We start from the raw sequence: 21,387 nt of genomic DNA, 5'->3' as shown, positions 1-21,387 counted from the left end.
TAGCAATAGTCAGCTCACAAAAGCTTTGATAGCTTTAACAGCATGCAGGGCATTCATAGCATACGGTATGTTGTGACAGCTCATCTCATTTCATTAAGTTAATAGCTTGTGAGGGTGGATTAAAAAATGAATGCATTGTGCCCTATAGAGACGCTTTACAATTAATTGCTCTTTTTAACTCCAACTACTAGTCCTGGTTAACACCAAAACATCCTATCCAGTTGGGACTTGGTGCCTATTTTCTGCTTATGTCCTATCCTGTTTGTTAGGTAAATTCCAGACTCCATATGCAGAACCTCCCAAGCATTAACCTTCATATATAATTTTATTTTATTTTTTTCATCTTGACTGTAGGAACCATTGGCTGCGGCACAATGGTTAAGGTTTACTGTTGTAAAGAATGGATCCCTGGAAAGTTTTCATCACTCTCTCTCTCCGCTTGCTCTGTCTCCATACTAAATTCATCTGTGCATACTTAAAGGGATTGTGTCACGAAGAAAATAAGGTCTATAGTGATGCATTATGTTAAATGAAACATATTCCAAATTTAGAAGCATTTCTTAAAATAGAAAGAAATAGACTCACCGACTCCATGTGCTGCTTAGCTTTATAACCTGTAGCCAACCATGGTAATGGCCCGCCAAGCATCCTTTTTCTTGGGAAGCTCATGCTCAGTTCAATCCCAGTCACATGATCTGTCTGATTAGTATTAGCAGTTATTTTTCATTTTACATGCAGCAAGGGGAAATGTGGGAAAGAATCTGCACTGTTGCATGGCAACAGAGGAAACCAGGAAAAAAATGGTACAGCACATTTGTATTCCGATAGATAGATAGATAGATAGATAGATAGATAGTAGAGATCAGCGAGTAGTGAAATATTCAACTTTCGAGAATTCGAATTGAATAGGCACCGATATTCGACTATTCGAACGAGTATTGGATCCCATTATAGTCTATGGAAAAAAATTCACGGCACTTGGAAATCAAAATTCAACCACTTGGAGGTCACCAAGTCCCTCATAAAACCTCCCTTAAAGATGCAAACACCTCTGGAATGACACTGGGACATTAGGGTGAGCATGCCTGGGTGCACCCAACACCCCAAAATCGCAGTATAATGCCACTCTCTGCAGTTGCGAAGGAAAAATATTTGCGAACGCTTTACAAACATTTATGGCATTTATGTTCGTTCGTATTTCTTGTGCAGTGTTACATACATGATTCCAATTTTCTTCCGCATAGCTTTCATGTTATTCGCGCATCACACATCATGCTGTACGAACGTTACTGGAACAGTATGTATGATGTGTCTTTTTCTGGGCTACTGGAACAATATGTATCACATGCCTTTTACTGGGCTACTGAAACAGTATATATCAGGTGCCCTTAGTGGGCTACTGGAACAATATGTATAATGTGCCCTTAGTGGGCTACTGGAACAATATGTATAACGTGCCCTTAGTGGTGTTAAACAGGGACACTATAAGTCACTTGTACACACAGGGTACTGGAATGAATACACCAGCTGATGCTGATGCTGTTATATCATCTATTTCTTAGCAGTGCTTAGAAGTGCTTTGGTTTCAGAGATGACTTTTTCGCTTGATCTTAGCCATGAAAAGGACTTTTGGGTTCTGTAGTAAGACTGCCTAGCCAAAACACTACTAAAACCTCTCTCTCCCTGCTGCAAGATCTTTCCCTGGCTAGGTTGAAAGCTCATCTGCGGTCGAGAAGCGGGAGCCAAGTATTTAAGATTCGAGGTCATGTGACTCAGCTATCCAATGAGGGTAGACGTCGTTCTCGCTCTGCGTACGTACTCCCAGGGTCCCTCACGGCCTCCCTGCATGGTCATTGGATTAAAAAGAAGCGCCAACTGCGATGGGAGGGCTTTCGAATGTTTCCCGCGTATTGGCCTCACTACTTGATTGAATTCGAATCTTCAATACCGGAATACTCGATCAAATACCTACTCGATCGAATCATATTTGCTCATCTCTAATAGATAGATAGATAGATAGAATCCAAAAAGGCAGCATACATACACGCAGAGTCTTGCATTTCATTCGGGTTTGCGTGTCACATACTATGATAGATTAGCGGTGTGGTCCCGATATTGGGTGAGCGATCATTACTTGCTCCTTACAGTCCAATGGATAAATAGATTTTATATTTTTTTACACTGATACACTGATTATGTATATTGATTTACACTATATGTATATAGAGTTTTATATATTTGTATCCCTCTTATTACATCTTTTGTAACGTCATATATAATGTCACATGACTTGTATAGTCACTTATTGCACAGCTGATTGTATTGATTATTGCACTACTTTGTATATATACCCCTAGTGGGCACGCGTGTTCATTTGGCTTGAGAAAAGACCACTGTTGTGGTCAGAAACATCGCTGATGTTATTTTGCATGGGTTGTGAATAAAAGTTCCACGTCAGGCTCCCCGGCTTTGCATGCTGGCACCCGCTTTCCTCATTTTTCTTGAGTGCCGCAACATTTTGTTTGTTGATAGATAGATAGATAGATAGATAGATAGATAGATAGATAGATAGATAGATAGATGTGTGTGGTACACATCTGACTTTACCTTCTTTGCTTTCCTTTAAAGCGAATGTACCACCAGATACTTTGCTTTGTTTTTTTACATGAACAAACTGGCACCAGGGCGGGAATGACAGTGCTACAGTAATTTTTTCGAACCTTTGGGTTTTTTACATGAGCAGACCAGCCCTAGCACGGGGATGTTTTTGGCATGGTCCTTTTTTTGAACTACCACCCAGTTCCCGTGCATGGGGCTAGTCTATTCCCGAGCACCGGCTTGGCATAAAGCACTGGAAGAGGGCCCACAGGCCCCCAGTGTGGCAAAACCTCTTGCCTTTATGACGCGGCTCCATTGATCCTAAAGGAGCTGCATCACAGAGGGTAGGGGAGATTGCCGCACTGTGGGGGACGGGCCTGCTTCCAGTGCTTCATGCCAAGCTGGTGCTCAGGAATAGACCAGCCCCATGCACGGTAACTGGGCGACGGTTCAAAAAAAGGACACACCACCAACATCCTGCGCCGGAGCTGGTCTGTTCATGTATATGCAAATGTATATGTCTGTACATTTGATTTAAGTATGTCTACTTTGTTTATTTATCATTTTTTTGAGAAAAAAATTACAACTTAGGGTGTAGGTAAAACATCACAACATAATACTGATAGCACTAGTAATGGGCCAGGATATAAGAAGATGTTACAGAGGACGGCAGGATGTACAATTATTACCAAGGTAAACTAAGGAAAAGCTAAGAATGCAGGGCTGTTGCTGTTTACATCTGGTGCCATCTGGCATTTAATAGGACAAACAACGGTGTAAAGGTCAGAACCTTGGCTGTGGACCTGGGCTTCATCCAGAGATTAATTTCACCATGTGTAGTCTGAGATCAGCCAAAATCACTAAGTAAATCGGGCAGCTTCAAAGGAAACCAAGATAAATGTTATTACCAAGATGAAGACACTTTGCCCTTGACATGACGACAATTTTCTATTCTTGTGAATATTTTTTCGTTCCTATGAAAATGATAGTTGATTCAATTATTTTGTACATATTGTTTTATCTATGCATAATGATTCAATGTGGCTGGCAGACACGTTCCTAAAGGTGACAGGTGGCTGTGGTTGTGTACTGTGACATTTGCAGATCTTTTTAAGAAACATGGGTCTCTATTTGTTGAGCTTTAATGTATTAATCCTGCAGTTTTTAGTCTGACCTATATGCCTAATTAACATATTCGGCATATAGGCCCAAGGCCAGGGGGGTGCAAGCAAGGCTGGGACAAGGGGCAACCCCCCCCCCCCCTGCAGTCACGGCAATAATATTAATAGTACTACTTATATACTTACATCCAGCCAGGATAACAGTGTGTGCGTTAAAGATCCAAAAGAATAAAAGGAAATCGGAGAGGGCACTCACCCTATAAACGTGATCTTCTTTATTGCATGTGGATCGATAAAATGGTACAGGACATATCAGGATTCGGGCATCACACGCCAAACACCTAAAGGAGATAGGTAACAGCTGGTTCGCGCTTGCACGCTTCTTCAGACCTCGCCCCTCCTGTCTGTCCTGGGGTTAAAAGCATTCACCCGATGACGTACAGCAATGGGCGTTACACTTGTGATTAAAAACAAAATGTAAGTTTACTTTCTATACAAACTGTTGTGACTCGTATTTTTAAATGAACATATTTAATTCTATTTTATCATTTAGACCTTAATAAAATAGAATTAAATATGTTCATTTAAAAATACGAGTCACAACAGTTTGTATAGGAAGTAAACTTACATTTTGTTTTTAATCACAAGTGTAACGCCCATTGCTGTACGTCATGGGGTGAATGCTTTTAACCCCAGGACAGACAGGAGGGGCGAGGTCTGTAGAAGCGTGCAAGCGCGAACCAGCTGTTACCTATCTCCTTTAGGTGTTTGGCGTGTGCGGCGTGTGATGCCCGAATCCTGATATGTCCTGTACCATTTTATCGATCCACATGCAATAAAGAAGATCCCGTTTATAGGGTGAGTGCCCTCTCCGATTTCCTTTTATTCTTTTGGATCTTGGACTTGCTTATTTATTAAGGAGTTAGTGAGCACCTACCAGTGATCGTTAGAAGTGTATGTGTCAAACCGGCTGCTAATGGGAAGCACGGTGACTGATGAACTCCTCCAGCAGTAGTGCCGGTAATCTTTGTCTACAACGTATATAGTGTGTGCGTTATATACAGCCAGGACAGGAGAGGGGGTATATAAAGCCAGCACAGGAGAGGGGGTATATACAGCCAGGACAGGAGGGGGTTATATACAGCCAGGACAGGAGAGGGGGTATATAAAGCCAGGACAGGAGAGGGGGTATATACAGCCAGGACAGGAGGGGGTTATATACAGCCAGGACAGGAGAGGGGGTATATACAGCCAGGACAGGAGAGGGGGTATATACAGCCAGGACCTGTGTGTTTCCTTCCCCTCCTGTCTGTCCCGACACAACACTGCAGCTCTGGTCATAGATCACAGGAAGGAGATAATGCTGATGAGGCTGCACAGAGCTCCATGATACTCACGTCCCTGCAGGTCTCTCCCATCCCCCGAGCTGTCTGATCCCTGTGAGGAGGCCGGGTCCTGAGAGGAAGGAGACTCCTCACTGCTGCCCGGCTACTGACACACAGTAAGTAGGGATCACTGTGTGTCAGCTATTACCTGCAAATGGTAGCAGCAGAGATCCGGGGCAGGGGGCAGGGGGGAAACAGGAAGTTGGGAAGAGGGGGATGGGGGGCTCGGCCGGCTTCACTACACACTATTCTCCCGGTTAGCAGATGTCAGGACAAAGGTCCTGAACAGCTAACCGGGGACATGACAGCCTGCCCGGACCCCTTGATGTGCCGGGCACTGTAGCAGCGGCTATGGCTGCTACTGCGGTAGTTCCGCCCCTGGGTCACATGACTGCGATCTCTATTTGTACTGTTTTTTATTACTGATTTTATATAAACTATGTGCAGCATGCAGTGCTGTGCTATGTACCATTATGTCACCTCTAAATGGATATAGAAATTGACTGTAAGTATAAGACGACTGGGGTATAGTCCACAGACAATTAGTAGATGATCTGGTAGAGAAGGAACAACAATTAAAGAGGGATCCCCATATGGAACATTTATGGGATATTCACAGGTTGGGCCATATTTGATAGATGTAAGTGTCGCCTCTCAGACCTGTACCTACAGTATCTTAATATCAAGGGCCCTGGTTCTTTTCATGTAGATGTTAAGGGAAATCTATCAGCTCTATGTCATGCTCAGAGCTGCAGACGTGAAGAGATAAAAGAAATGATACCGGTCTCTTAGCTGATGACTGTTTGCAAAGTTATAACATCAAAGATGACGACGGGAATGGAATCCTGAGTAACTTGCTGATAGCAGGGTGGTTGGTACTGGATCAGATTTAGAGGCAAAAAAGGCAAAATCTCTTCCTTTTGCTAGACCCTCTCACAGGTACTTTAGGCTTGAGATGCAATGGCTTGGGTTCAGATGTCTACTAAATTGCAAAGGAAAGAGACACTTTCTTACACTACTCGTAACGTTCCAGGCTCTGACTTGAGAGGTATAGCCCTTTCAGGAGAAATGTTTAGACTAGTCTTTACGGGATTGGTTATGATCCCAAAACAGGTGGACCTAGGAGACTTTTTCTGCCTGTAGAAGTGTCATGTGACCAAAATCTTTACTTTCTTACATGAGATCACTTTTGTGCACTTTTATTATACCTCGGGATATGCTGGTTTATCAGTGTTTTTCAGTGTCACATGCAAAATGGCAGTACATACAAAAAAAACCTACAATGCCCAGACACAGTTTAAGGTACTTAGCAAGCGATTCCTCAACCACACAATAACGTTAGGCGAAGACTGAGGTCCCAGGAGACTGCATGGGTTCCAGATGACAAAAATCCTTTAGTTTTCTCCCAGTTATGTCAGGTTACCCCCATTGCTGATGAGTTATTGCAGGATGCATTGTGGGTCTGTTCACATCCCACCACACCATCCTATTAAAACATCAACTTTTTCTTTTTTAAAAGGATCAGTAAAATGAGCCATTGGTTTTTGATGGGGCATCCCTCATGGCTAAAAGGGTCTATTAGTCTCTCTTCGACAAGTATGCCATCAAGATCAGTTTGTTTGTTTTTAACAAGACAGTCTGAAGCTGAAGATGTTCCATTTTTCTTTCCTATCAATAAACAGGATTGTGACAGATCATTTACTCTTTTTTTTACAAGTCTCTGCTAACAAGATGCTGCAGGATAGGCATCCTGTTGTATCCTGCTGAACCATCTGCATTTTAATAAACCTGCAAGTAAATATAACATACACCTCTAAAAAGGCAAAATAGAAAAAATGGATAAAAACTGAGGCAAACTAACACAAAACTTATTAAGATTTTCTGCTGCATCGTTAATGTGAAGTCTCCAACAATTTTGCTAAAATCCTATTGGGATCTCTGAGTACTTGTCTCCCTAAATTAGAAGAAATATATTCTCCTTTGATTTGAACCTCTTTTTGTCTGTATCTGTAAATTCACAGTCGGCAGCAAGATGTCTTAACTGTGCATGATATTCCTCGGTGGTTTTTTGTTGGTGACTATTTTAACTATCTAAATTTGAAAACTTGAAATGCTCCATTAGTAGAGAGAAGTGCTGACTGGCATCGCTCATAGCCACTCTTCTCTCCTGTTTTAGGCAGAGTTGGGAAAATGTCATATTATCCCTGGCGTAACAATGATTTCTTTATTGCATTGTCAGTAGTGTTCACAGAAATACATCAGAGTTTTCAGCCATTTATTCCAGCATATCAAAAAAAAATTTTTTGGGACTGGTGCACATTGGGAAAAGGAAATACAGATAAATAGCCTTTTATACAGTTTGCTGTATTGAAATTCCTTTATATAGATCCTTGTCAGGGCTGTGTCTGCTTCCTGTGGTCCAAGCCGCCGCCGTACCCTCTCTCCCTCCTCTCCGTCTCCTGCAGCCGCCGGAGTCCACGTTCAAAGGCTCGGCTCTGCTGTAGTTTCGGCCCCTGGGGGTGTCTCACCATCCCTCGTGCCTGCTCCCCGCGGTCTCGGCCAGCGCGCACGTCCCCGCCTCCTAGGACACGCGCGCCGGCTGTCACAGATTTAAAGAGACAGGTCACCCCTAATTGGTAGTTGCATCAAACACACTGACACTATAAATATCCACACCTTTCCTGCCCTTACCTTGTTGGAGCCTCTGCACGGTGAAGACCACCAGCCCCTTAGACTCCGCTCCCTGGTGCGGCTTACGCCATCGCTGGTGACGGTCCAGTGGATCCACAACTCCTTTTACTGTCATCGCTGGTTGTAATAAAGTTGGGATGTTACTGACATTGGTCTTTATTCTATACTCAGTAGCATCTGCCCACACTCGTTCTGCTCCCCCTCCTTAAAGGCAATGTATTTCCTCATGTTTCTTTTACTCATTAAAGCCAAATATGGTCTTTTTTTTCTAATCAGTTTCTAAATTCTGACTGCAGTTTTTTTTATTTATGAATGTTTTGCCCCAGGGCAGCCTCAGAACCTAATTCCTCCTGCTGCTAAGCATGTTATTTTGTAGGGTGGCTGTTCCTTACACTTAATGCATTATGTCAGGGGTATTCTGTAAATATTCTGTGTATATAATGTACTGCATTTCTATGCAGGGCCGATTCTATGGTTTCTTCCTCCTGAAGCAAATCTCAGGTGGCCGCCCCGTCGTGATAAAAAAAAATATCCAAATACATTACATTGAATTTAATGGTATAATGTCTGGTGGTTCACATGAAGTTTCATTTAACAGCCATAACTATTACAGATGTAAACGTGCCAGGAAGCCAATTTGTTCCATTTTCAACTTAAAAAAAACAAACAACAACGACAAAAAAACAACAACTTCCGTTTGCCACTTTTTATATCTAAACACATCAAGAAATATAGCGATAAGGAAATGATGAAATATCCACAAGAAAACGTAGGTGAGAAAGTAAATTCCAAGGATTGCATGGCATTGTCAGTTTAATTGGTTCTTCTCTTAAGATCTGTATCCAAGCGGACACTTCCTATTTGCCCATTCCTAGATTGAACATTACTGAATAATAGACACTGGATATGGTCTATCAGATTTACAAGTCCCTCGGGTCTTTTTATTTCTGGAAGACAAAGTCTTTTTACAGTGACTGTTATGGTGTTACAAATCTATCAGTGATTTCTTCTTGTGTCATTAAAATTATAATAAAGCACAAGACTTTGTGGAGAAATCCAGGAAACCATGTGCAGTTTTATTAACTCATGTTTTTGACCCATAATTCCGAGGTCGATTTTACATCTAAAAATGCAGGTTCATAAAGTAGAGGGAACAGCGACATTTACATTTTCTGTTTTGAATATATATTTTTCATCTGTAGTATCAAAACTATTGACAGATGAATGGTGCCTGTGAAGGAGTGGGAGATTTTTGAGCGGAGAGTGACGAAAGCGGAGACTTGCGCCGATTTCCATGTGAACTGGGCCTTAGTGTAGAAAAAAAATCTTTTGGAATATGTTCACACTTTAGGCTAGGTTGACATAGAAGCTAAATACGACCATCGATTTGAGTAAAAATAACACAATGTGAGGGGGGGGGCAAAAAAAAACTGCCGTGTTTTTTTAAAAGCAGGTGGTAAATAATGCATATGTTCATTATTTGGTCTGGAATCACTTACAGATGTTTTGTGTGCACAGCCGGACAATTTCTTATTGACTTTAAAGCACTTCTGTACTTACAATCTGACCCCCCAAACCACTTGTACCTTTGCATAGCTGCTTTTAATCCAATATTTGTCCTGGGGTACGTTCGGCAGGTGATGCAGTTATTGTCCTAAAAAACTACTTTTAAACTTATAATGTCTATGCATTAGGCTGGCACCACCCCTCCTCCCCACCCTCTTCATCATTAGGAATGCCACTGGAACATTTTCTCCTGTCTGAACATTTCACAGGTGCCTTAACGATCCAGTCCATGTTCAGTATTCACACAGCTGATGAATAGGAGACAATCTGCCTGGAGCATTCCTAATGATGAGGAGGGCGGGGAGGAGGGGCAGAGGGGTTCTGCCAGCCTAATGCATAGACATTCTAAGCCCCGGCTGTTGGGCACAGGGCTGCAAGTTTAAAAGTTGTTTTTTAGGACAATAACTGCATCACCTGCTGAACGGACCCCAGGACTGATCTTGGATTAAAAGCAGCTATCAAAAGGTACAAGCGGTTTGGGGGTCAGATTGTGGGTACAGAGTCGCTTTAATGGAGTGCATTATTGTAATGAAAATACAACTGTGAACATAGCCTTAAAAATAAGATTATTATAAAACTTAGAGGATACCTAAACTAATTTGCAAATATTGGGTGACAACTCATATCGGGGCAGTAATAGATATCAATAACCCTTTCCTGACATCTAATGTACCTGTAAGTTATAATGTTTGGAAGTGAGTGTGGAGCGAGTTCAGAGCTCACACTTTATAATGCCATTTATGTGTTATAGCTGATACTGGGAGATCTGTCAAGATGCAATACACTAGTATTGTATTCTATTGATCAAGCAGGTTCAAGTCCTCCAAGGAGTACTAAATGTATAAGTGAAAGAAAAAAAAAGGACAAATTTTCCCATTCATGAAAAAAAAGCCCTTACAGAGCTACAAAAATGGGAAAAATAAATTTGATAGGAGTCAGAATATGTGATTCAAAGCAATTTTTAAGTAGAAAAACAAAAACTATATACATTTGGTATATTTTTTTTTCTTTTGGTAAGGCATTGTGCTATTTTTAAGTAAAGATTTAACACTGTAAACATCCCCCCCCCCCAAAAAAAAAAATAAATAAATAAATAAATCATTTTTAACCATTTCTTTCTTTTTTTTTTATCTCTTTGCCATTACAAAGTACAGGAAAGCAGTGGCGTAGCTACCATAGAGGCAGCGTAGGCACCATAGAGGCAGCGTAGGCAGTTGCTATGAGGCCCGTGCATGAGGGAGGCCTGGGGAAGAAGGTAAGAGCGTGTGTATTTCTGTCTTTGAAGAGCTCTGTGCAGTGGTCAGGGTTTATCAGATATAAGCAGTAAAGCAGATATCTCCTTGCCTTCTGAACTTTGGGTCACTTACACACTGCAGTACATAAGGGGTTAAGCAGAAGGTAGTCTTCTCCTGCACCTATGTATATAACCATAAGGGCTCCTAATGGGCCTCTGGCCACAAGAGATTTTATATTTTTTGGCCACATCACATATGTATATATATGCAGTGCTTTGTGTTGTGCGTAGGGGAGGGGGGCCCCTTACATTTTTTTGCTATGAGGCCTAGCTACGCCCCTAAAAGAAAGGTAAAAAAAAGTTAGCGCTCTTAGAAAGCAAGGAGGGCAAAATGTTTTTCCAGAAATGGCTGCAGTGGAGAGGGGGCAAAGGGGTACTCTATCAAAAAGCTTTTTCTTTTAAATCAACTGGTTTCAGAAAGTTATATAGATTTGTTATTTACATCTATTTGAAAATCTCAAGTCTTCCAGTACTTATCAGGTGCTTTATGTCCTGCAGGAAATTGAGTTTACCTTTAAGTCTATCACAGTGCTCTCTGCTGCCACTTCTGTCTGAGACAGAAACTGTCTAGAGCAGCAGCAAATCTCCATAGAAAACCTTTACTGCTGTGGACAGTTCCTGTCTTGGACAGAGGTGGCAGCAGAGATAACTGTGTCAGACTGGAAAGAAAACACCACTTCCTGTAGGGCATGCAGAAGCTGAAAAGTACTGGAAGACTCGAGATTTTTAAATAGATATAAATGACAAATTTATAAAACTTTCTGAAACCAGTTGATTTAAAAGTAAAAGATTTTTCCCTTTAATGTAGTAACCTAGCTTTCCCTAGGATTACTATAACAACCAAATATAACACATAACAACCAGGCAGGAATACACAATAAAATGACAAGTATGCATATTTACTAGGAATGCTCCTTAATATGTTAATATTATACATTTTTCTGAAAGCAGTTGTTATTTTTACTCCTTTCCTTGATGCTTTCCCCTGTGTAGTGAAGCAGAGTGTGTCATCTTGTCACCCCGTCTCTACCTACAACTAAGCACTGGGAAAAATAATTGCGTTATATGGGTCCCAGGATAACGTATTGACCTCAGATAACTGGAGGCAAAATGCAGGAGATTAGCTCGAGCACTGCTCCTGTAAATCTATTAGGGACAATAGCCTGGTTAAGGTGGAGACGGAAGTAGAATTATATCACCATTGCGTTTTGCTTCGAGGAGTAAAACAAAATGATATTTCCGACTAATAAGATGCCCAAAAGAACGTGCTGCCTCCGGAGCGGCCCCCTGTCATCCAGCGTTACATGCTTATTTTCAATTATCTTTTATGCTGCTGTGTTTGTTTTATATTGACACTGCATCACCGTGTTGAATTGTTTGATTTCGCTGATGTCAGGACTAGTAAAATAAGCCTTTGGGCATCATGTGCCAAAATCGCACATTTACATTAACATCTGCTTACTCTGCAGAACTGTGCCGCCATAGATATTTTAGTGGATGGTCTGTCATGTGCTCGTAGTGAATCACACAAGTTACCAGTTCATCAGGGTCAACCTCCAATTGGGATTTACACTAATTGCAGTAATTTCCCTTAAAGGAGAAGTCTGGCGGGAGGGGGGGGGGGATAAAAAGACAATATGCTTACTGCTCCCAGTGCCCACGCTCTGCCACATCACCGAGCTCCCTGATCCTTCCCCAGGTTCCGGGTATGTCACAACCCGGATTCAACGCCACAAATGGGTTTGCATTTAGCCTGCTCAGCTGATCAGTGACTGCAGGGAGTCATTGATCACCAGGTTGTGGCACAGCCGGAGGGGAGCTCATACAACAGCTGGCGATGTCCAGGAGCAGGACGCAGCTATATGCTATTTGCTATATGGCAAAAAAACACCACACTTCCAGCACCATTGCCACTGAAATGGCCAGTTTCTGACTGTCTGAATTTATTTATTAGTAACTTCGCCTCCGTATTGATGTATAGAGGATAGAGATGAGCGAACCTTAAGCATGCTCGAGTCCATCCAAACCCGAACTTTCGGCATTTGATTAGCGGTGGCTGCTATAGTTGGATAAAGCCCTAAGGCTATGTGGAAAACATAGATATAGTCATTGGCTGTATCCATGTTTTCCAGACAACCTTAGAGCTTTATCCAAGTTCAACAGCCCCCGCTAATCAAATGCCGATCGTTCGGGTTCGGATCGACTCGAATCCGAACCCGGTTCGCTCATCTCTAATAGAGGACATACACATGAGATGACTTATTTGGCCCCACCATAAACATCCACGTTCTGTGCGACCAACAATGGTTTAACTCCAGTATGGACAAAGAATCAGGCAAGTCGAAATCTAGTATGCCTGATGTCCTCCTACATTTGCTATCACACACATTAATCTGCCTGGTGATCTGAAAGAAATTTGGGGATTCAACTTAGCTTGTCTACTGGTTATGGACTCCTGAACGTCAGGTGGCTTTATTTTTTCCGATGGCTTTAGGCAGCTGTATCGTTTTATCTTCAGCAATGCATTGTCTTGCTACATTTTTATCTGTCTTTTAACGTATCATTGACCTAAGAAAAATGGAATCCGGGGTGGTCTAGTAGCTGTGACCCCCTTGGATCACTAGCATGAGAGGACTTTGGCACTCTACCAGTGTGCTGTTAAATTCTTGTATCTCCCATGTATATTATTGAGTCTCTCATTGAACTGAATAAACATCTGAACATCACCCAGTTATGTCATATGATAAGAGAGCACAGAAGAAGAGATCTTCATCCTACTGATAGTATGGGTATCAGCTTATGGATTCTAATCTTGGACACTGCTCAGTAGAATATCAGGATATATAAAAGATAAATCCTCAACTCACTATAAAATCTGCTTTGAATCTGTCTAGTCCAGATTTACATCATTATTGCCTTAAGACACCAAATTTTCTCCAGTAACATTCTGATCACCAGCGTGACTATTACAGAGACTTGACACAACTCTTACAGAGACATAGAGATTCAGACGCCGATTGGCCGTTTGTGGGTGATTCCAATATATTGTGTTGGGTGTCGTAAATACTGGTGCACAGCCAGAGCAGTAGAATAGAGCAAGTAAGAAGGTCAGGACTTCTTATGATGTAATGAGAATACTAAGTAAGGGCCTTATTACACAGAGCAAAAATTTGCTTAATCAAGCAGATTCGACAGATTATTCCGAGCAATAAAGACAATCGTCAGCCGAATAAATGATAATCTGCTGATCGTCCCTGCCTACTTGCCCCAATCAGCCCTAAGCAGCTGCGGCCAACTTGGGAACAGTCCCTAACTTATAGTATGTGCCAACACAAAATGCAGACAAGACAGAAAATAACAAAAAAAATAGTTAACAAGCCGAGGTCACCCCGGGCAGACAGCAGAAGTACAGAGACGTGATCAAGGGATAGTCGGGTCACAAGCCAATGTGGGCAGAAAAGGAGGATAGTCATAATGCCGAAAGTCAGGCTCAAATAACAACAAAAGATGCACTAGAGAAGAACATGGGGACTACCAGCACGCAAGGGATTCTATTCTAAGGATGCGTTCACACTGAGGAAAACAGGCGAAATTCCAAGCAGAATCCCACTCTGCAAACTCCACTCAGAATTCCGCCTGCCTCACTGTCTCAATGTTATGTATAAGGCGTCTCCACTCTCTGCGGCTCTCCATTTAAAGAATTGACATGTCCATGAGGGGAATTCCACACACCCTAATAGCCGGCAAGGTGTTAACTGGCTGGGGCTGTTGTACCTCAGAAACACATGTAGCAGAAGTATTTGTTTGGCAGGAAGACCTGACAGTTACTCAGCTGTGCTGCAGGATTCAGAAGTCCCGTTGGGTGATGTGGACCCCCGGTGGCCTGCGTTGCAGGGGATGCCGTTGGGTCTCCATGATATCACCCAGTCAGGAGCGCCTGGAATCCATGTGTCGCTATCCTGCAGTGTGCTCACCAAGTGACTTCTGGAGAGCACTCCTAATGATCCAGGGTTGTGCTCCAGCAAGGGAGGATGCTGTTGGAGCACTGTCAGGTAAGAAAAAAAATTTTTTGTCCCTGAACAATCTTTTTACAGCGATATTAAAAGCAGAAAGTTTTATTACTTTTAGCCACAGTGGTAGTTTTCAGAAATCTTCTTTTATCATTAATATACTATTTAGGCTTTTAGGATTATTACCGTACCTTCACCCACAGGAGCTTTCTTCTATTAATATGTTATTAAGGCAGTTTAGGTGCACTGGGAGCCATACGTCAGTTCTTGGTGCACCAATCTGCCCAACCGTTCCCTCCTTCATGAATATTCATCTAAATTGGTACACCAAGAACTGTTGTACTGCTACCAGTGCACCAAACTGCCTAAATAACCAAATAGAAAAATACTGCTGAGGATGACAGTAATAATCCTGAAAGCCTAAATAGTATATTAATGACAAAAAAAGATTTCTGAAAAATACCACTGTGGCTAAAAGTAATAAAACTTCCTGTTATTAGTTTCTCTGTAAAAAAAAAAAAACAACAACAAAAAAACAACATTTTAGACAGGACTCTAGGTTCTACCAAAATATAAAAGAAAAGCATACTCACCTGCCTCTGTCCTGTAAGATACTTACCTAATGTGCCCAACTGTTCCCTCCTTCTTCATGAATATTCATCTAAATTGGTACACCAAGGGCTGTTGTACTGCTACCAGTGCACCAAACTGCCTAAATAACATATTAATAGAAAAATACTGCTGTGGGTGAAGGTTAATAAAACTACCTTTGTTCTTTGTTCTTTTTCACAATCTTCTCCCATAATGAAACTTAACAGCCGGTTAGAGACTTCCCTTTAAGCATAGCCTGATAGGTTCAAGTACTACCTCTGGCTGTGGACTCTGTTCATCAATTCACGGCCACTGCAGTCTCCATGGAGTTCAGTGGACAGGTAAAGTGTATGGGATTACAGATAGACAAGCAAGCAGCATTGATAACTGAGAAATGGCTTAATGTGGAACACAGGACTTTACAAGCAGGGGAAATCAATGGCTTACATTTACAGGTATTTTTCTTATCTTTCGTTTCCCTGCACTCGATGTTTACTAATACAGTAAATAATATGATTTATCACGGCTATAACTCTGGGTTTTACTCGCTTGTAATTACAGCTCCGAACCATTTTTCAATGAGAACATATTGATACAATGGATTCTTTGTTGCAGAGTTCCAAAGTCACAGATAATTAGCAGGGCTTCAGTATTCCCATAGTTGCTAATATAATATATAAATAATGGTAATGGGTGTTAATGAGTTTAATTTATTATGGCTAGTCTTCTAACCCGCTACTGCAGATGGCATTTCATGTCCATTAACTCCCAAATTAATTCTGCCATTACCAGTGCCAAGTCCTGGGACAGAAGCGTCTAAAACAAGGATACAAAGCAAGATCCTTGTTAATGTAAAATTTAATGTACTGCAACAAGGGTGACAGGTAATTTGCTTAACAGCGCAATAGATTTTCCAATAAAGCTGATAGCATAAAGCATTACTTTGTCATTATTTATACCCGGCATTCTGGCTTGTGTTGAAATTCATATCCATCCAGAAAGGAGAACAGAAAGCCATTAGTAATTTTGATCAGCTTGGAACATTTTTGTTATTCTTCACACTACAAATCCTGATTTCATGTAACGGTGACACGGACCTCAAACTAATTCACATTGTTTAGAGAAACATCAAATTCTGAGAAATCAAGAATATAAATAGAAGCTGTTTAATTGTAATTCCCCATGGTACTTCAATTGGCAGCACAGCAGTATGTGCTCCAGAGCTGCTCTTCCTACAGGAATTTGCATATTTTGAAGGCTGTAGACTTGAGTGCTATAGTCACCTGGTTACTCATTTGCATTCAAGATTACACAATTATTGCTCTCACATCCCTTCTCCTTTCTTCTTATCTGTCAATCTTGTGTATGTTGCTTCTATAGCCGAAGGGGAATTTACTAAACGTCACCATTTTATATGCCTGTATTATAAGGAGCTGGTTATAGCACATGGGTAGGGAACCTTGGCTCTCCAGCTGTTGCAAAACTACAACTTCCATCATGCCTGGACAGCCAAAGCTTTAGCTTTGGCTGTCCAGGCATGATGGAAGTTGTAGTTTTGCAACAGCTGGGGAGCCAAGGTTCCCTAGCCTAGCCCTGTTCTATATATAATTTTGGATAACTTGCCAATTATTCATTATTCAATTTTGGCTAAGTAGTCAAGTGGGCGGCCCTACTCAATGACTGGCAGCTATCAGTATGAATGTAAGTATAGAGAAGGATGGCAATCACTGAGTAGGCCCGCCCACTTGACTACTTAGCAAGGAATGAGCAGATATTTACATAAAGAAATGGCAGGTTATCTGCAGTTTTTCCCCACAAAACTATATATCAGTCTTCTCAGCAACTTCTGCTCCTTACAACTTTTAATGTGACAGATTCCCTTTAAGTAGGAGCAAGTTGGCTATAAGCTTGCATACATTTCCACTATTATTCACACTATTTTCAAATAAAATGCACTAAACCTGCTGAGACCATGCTCCTCATGTTAAGCCCTAAGCCCCTATTTTTTCTTTTAATTAAAAGTAGCATCAGCAGTAAAAAAAAAAAAAAAATAAAAAAAAAAAGTCTCAATTTACGTGCAGAAAATGTACAACTTTGTACACCAAAAAAAAAAAAAAAAAAGGTGTACTTTTTAATAAATATTCCCCAGGAACAGGGGCGTAACTACCACTATAGCAGCCATAGCGGCTGCTATGGGGCCTGCCGCATCAGAGGGCCCAATGGCCTGCTCCTGCAATACACTGGGCCCCCTGAGCCATCATCATTTGCAGCACCGGGTGGCCCTGCTGGTCTCCTGGGTTTTGCAAATGTCCCTTTAACTGCAAGCACTCCTGACCAGAGCTAGCAGTTATGTAGTTATGACTTCACGTGACCGTTTAGTGGTTAGTCGGGGGGGGGGGGGCAATCAAAAGTTTGCTATGGGGCCCAGCCATTTCTAGTTACGCCCCTGCCCAGGAATATTCCCCTAGGAACCCTTAAAATCTTTTTTCAAATTCTCTAATATCAGTGGAAGTTGACTAGAAAGCTATAATACTGGTGGTTGTGCTTCTGGAATCCTATGGGATCTGTCTTTTCCCATAGCCCTCAGTTAGGTCAGCAGTACATTTCTGGTTCCAGGAGTTCTCTATACTTCAGCTTCCACTAAGGTTACAGATCACAACTAATAGATAACTAGAACAGTCGTGTGTTTTATGTACAAGATATACAGTGCGTGTATACACACATGGCAGTCATATCATGAGTTCTGCACCTGACAGCATTTTTTTTCAAATAAAAAAGTGAGAAATAATAACGAAAATATAACATACGCTTGGTGTTACTCCTGATTATATAGTCTGTTTTAGGGTCAGTTCACACTCGCAGCGTAAATATCGCGAGTCTGGCAGATCCTGGCAGTTCCCTGTCACTACATACTTGCAGCTGTCTGAACGACCGCTGCGAGTATGTAATACTGCCCTCCCCTTAACCCCTTCTGCTGCCGCCCGGCTCCCGCTGTCTGTATACATTACCTGTCCTCGCTGCACGGGGTCCCGGCGTACTGCTCTCCCGCCCGGCCAGTCAGTGGCTACGGCAGGGCAACACACTGATTGGCCGGGCAGGAGAGCAGTACACTGGGACCCCGTGCAGTGAGGACAGGTAATGTATACAGAGCGGAGCGGGAGCATAAGGGGTTAAGGGACCGGCAGAATTATATACCACAGCAGTCGTTCAGACAGCTGCGAGTATGTAGTGACAGTGAACTGCCAGGACCTGACAGACTCACAGCGAGATTTACACTGCAAGTCTGTACGTGTGAACTGACCCTTAATAAAAGATGGAACTTTTGCTTTCAACATGACTAATGGATTGAAACGTCTTCCCTATAGAGACAGCAGAATGTTCAACAAAGTGTGCAGGATGCAAGTTAAGGAGCCCTTACTAATCCCTTTTGTGTGGCCTCTAAAAAAACACCTGAAAAACTGCCAATGCATTTTTTTCAAGCATTTGCTTTTTTCTGGCCATTTTGACTTTGTGTGAAGGATCTTTTTTGTGGTTTAGGCATTTTTGCGTGCTAAACTTAATTTTTTCCCTCTGCCATCCCATGACCTAGTTGCTGGATCACAAAAAGGTGACAAAAACAGCATGTGCACAGCAATGGCTTTTTTAGACAACCAGAACAATCCCATTGAAGTCAATGGTAGGGGGGGAAAAAACACCCTTAGCATGCAGCATTTTGGAAAAACTGCTAAAGAGTCTCAAAAACACCACAAAAACAAACAAAAAAACACAGTACAGTATATCATATAAGTACAGTATATCATAAACTTCCATTTACCTCCAGCTAACATCTGGTCGCTGGCGTTTTTGAAAAAAAAAAATGCCATGGTGTTTTTGTTGGTGTTTTTCCAAGATTTTAAGGCAGTGAAGCCAGCCTGGTCTTCTAAAAGAAAAAGTACCAGAACTAACAAAGGGTGTTAATGCAGAAAGCGATTTTCGTGGTGTGTAATATAAAACTGAAGTAATCACAATCCTAGGGACATCACTGTAAGCTTGTGACCCGGGCTAAATGTTTTCTTCTGCTGACATTACTGGTAAATGTTAATCATTGATAAAAAATCAGGTCAGTGATGGTTGCAGATACTCTATGGAGACTACAAGTTCTGGACATAGTTCATGCCACGGCTGATGTGTTAATATTTGCTGAAACACGGGGTCATCTGCAGAGGACCAATTAGAAGCTGCATTATGTGCCGCCATCTAGTGATCCCAAACAGATGCAATGTCACTACTGATTGTATTCTGTGACTTGTTTCTTAGAATTCATGGTCGTCCAACTTAAAATATCTAACCACTGTCATTGCACTTGTTTAGTCCATGTATTACATCTGCATGGCTAGTTTCATACTTCAGTTTTTAGATAGATAGATAGATAGATGATAGATAGACAAATAAATAGATAGATAGATAGACAAATAAATAGATAGATAGATAGATAGATAGATAGATAGATAGATAGATAGACAAATAGACTGTCCCCTTTTCTCTTTGACGTTAAAAGTTATTAATCTAATATATTGTAAGAGCCTCAAATGCAGATATAGACTCTATGAAAGGACAATACATCACATTGGGGGAGATTTATCAAACTGGTGTAAAGTAGAATTGTCTTAGTTGCCCCAAACAACCAATCAGACTCCACCTTTCATTTTTCAAAGAGTCCGTTAGGAATGAAAAGTGGAATCTGATTGGTTGCTAGGGACCAGTTCTACTTTACACCAGTTTGATAAATCTCCCCCATCGTGTTGATCCAGACTAAGATGGTGACACTATACCCTGTAAGCTTTATGGTATGGCATAAAAACCCCTTTATTCATGGATCTTCTGCTTCCAAGCAGACACTGTAAATCTCCCTTTAGAGATCAGACAGAGCATTTATGAAATAAACTGCCTGATCATAAAATAAATGAGCATCTGTTGAATTAAAGCTGCAAAGTACAATGCACAGGAAGCTGAACAGTAAGGGGGGCATTTATTAAGTCCGGCGTTTTTTACGCCGGACTTAAAAATGCCCCCCGCAGCTCCGGCGCTACGGAGATTTATGTAGAGGCGGACTGCCTCTACATAAATCCCGTGCGCGCCGGTGCGCACCGCCGAAAACCTACGCCAGCTGAGGACTGGAGTAGGTTTTCGGCGTATATTTGGGCGGAACGGATGGTAAATCGCACGGACTCTGAGTCCGCGCCCTCCGTTCCGCCCACTACACGCCCCCTATATTTTATTCGCAAATCGGCCATTTGCGTATAAAATAATACGCAAATCGGCACTTTCCGCCGGAAATCATCCGTTCGCCGGATGATACATGTGGCCCTAAGTGTTCTGCTTCCTATAGCCACAACAATGCTTATAAACCTTTTATGCCCCCTTAACGTCCTGATTTTATTATCTGAATAACTTTATTTAGATTATAGATTTTTTTTTTACAGAATTGCTTTTATATTTATTATGATATATTTTATTAAAATACATCAAGGAGAGGATCTTTTGGTTAATCCCGTTGGCAAACAAACTTGAAAATGTTTGAGTTTATATTAATTTCTTCACGATCTGTTTTTGTGCTGCAGGATATTACAAACCACAGTATACAGAATTCAAAATCATTTTATGCATACTAAGTCCATTAAAAAAGGGATTTAAAAATTGATTTAAAATTGATGAAAAAAAAATCCTGCTGTAATTAAAATCTACTTTCACTAGGTTATGGTGGAATAAAACACAGATGATCGCACTAATCACATACATTTCCTACTGTGTCATTTGTAGAACAGTAAAATTGTGAGCAAGGTGTCTTATAATTAACAGCGTATAAGCAGGTATTCAGACTAGAGCAACAATTAAGAAAATTGTCAGAATTGTGGGTTAATATAAAGAGATATTTGCTCTGAAGAAAGAAAGTGTTTTCAAATGAAATAGAATTAGAAAGGTTTACAGATTTGTAAATTTTTATTAAAAAATTAGCTGCTTTATACCCCACAGGACATGGTGTATTCTTCCCAGTCTGACACGGTGCTCTCTGCTGCCACCTCTGTCCATGTCAGGAACTGTCCACAGCAGGAGAGGTTTTTTTATGGGGATTCGCTACTGTTCTGCAAAGT

General features: G+C 41.4%; 1 protein-coding gene across 7 annotated transcripts in view; it reads left to right on the top strand.

Moving 5' to 3' along the window:
- The window catches only part of NKAIN3 (sodium/potassium transporting ATPase interacting 3), a 420,057-nt gene that overhangs the window by 142,667 nt on the left and 256,003 nt on the right, over positions 1–21,387 (top strand). For 4 of the 7 annotated variants that reach the window (XM_069960002.1, XM_069960003.1, XM_069960001.1 and 1 more), the window contains exon 1: positions 15,525–15,711. The exons of 2 other annotated variants lie outside the window; for them this stretch is intronic. In XM_069960002.1, coding sequence (XP_069816103.1) covers positions 15,580–15,711 — 132 coding nt within the window. In that variant the 5' untranslated portion in view covers positions 15,525–15,579. Of the gene's footprint in view, positions 1–15,524; positions 15,712–21,387 lie in introns of those variants that run through there. One more of the 7 variants, XM_069960005.1, reaches the window with a different exon arrangement.

Source organism: Dendropsophus ebraccatus, chromosome 2, assembly GCF_027789765.1.
Source record: "Dendropsophus ebraccatus isolate aDenEbr1 chromosome 2, aDenEbr1.pat, whole genome shotgun sequence".
Lineage (NCBI taxonomy): Eukaryota > Metazoa > Chordata > Amphibia > Anura > Hylidae > Dendropsophus > Dendropsophus ebraccatus.
Note: the sequence above shows the minus strand (reverse complement) of the source record. Positions and strands in the feature narration are given on the sequence as shown.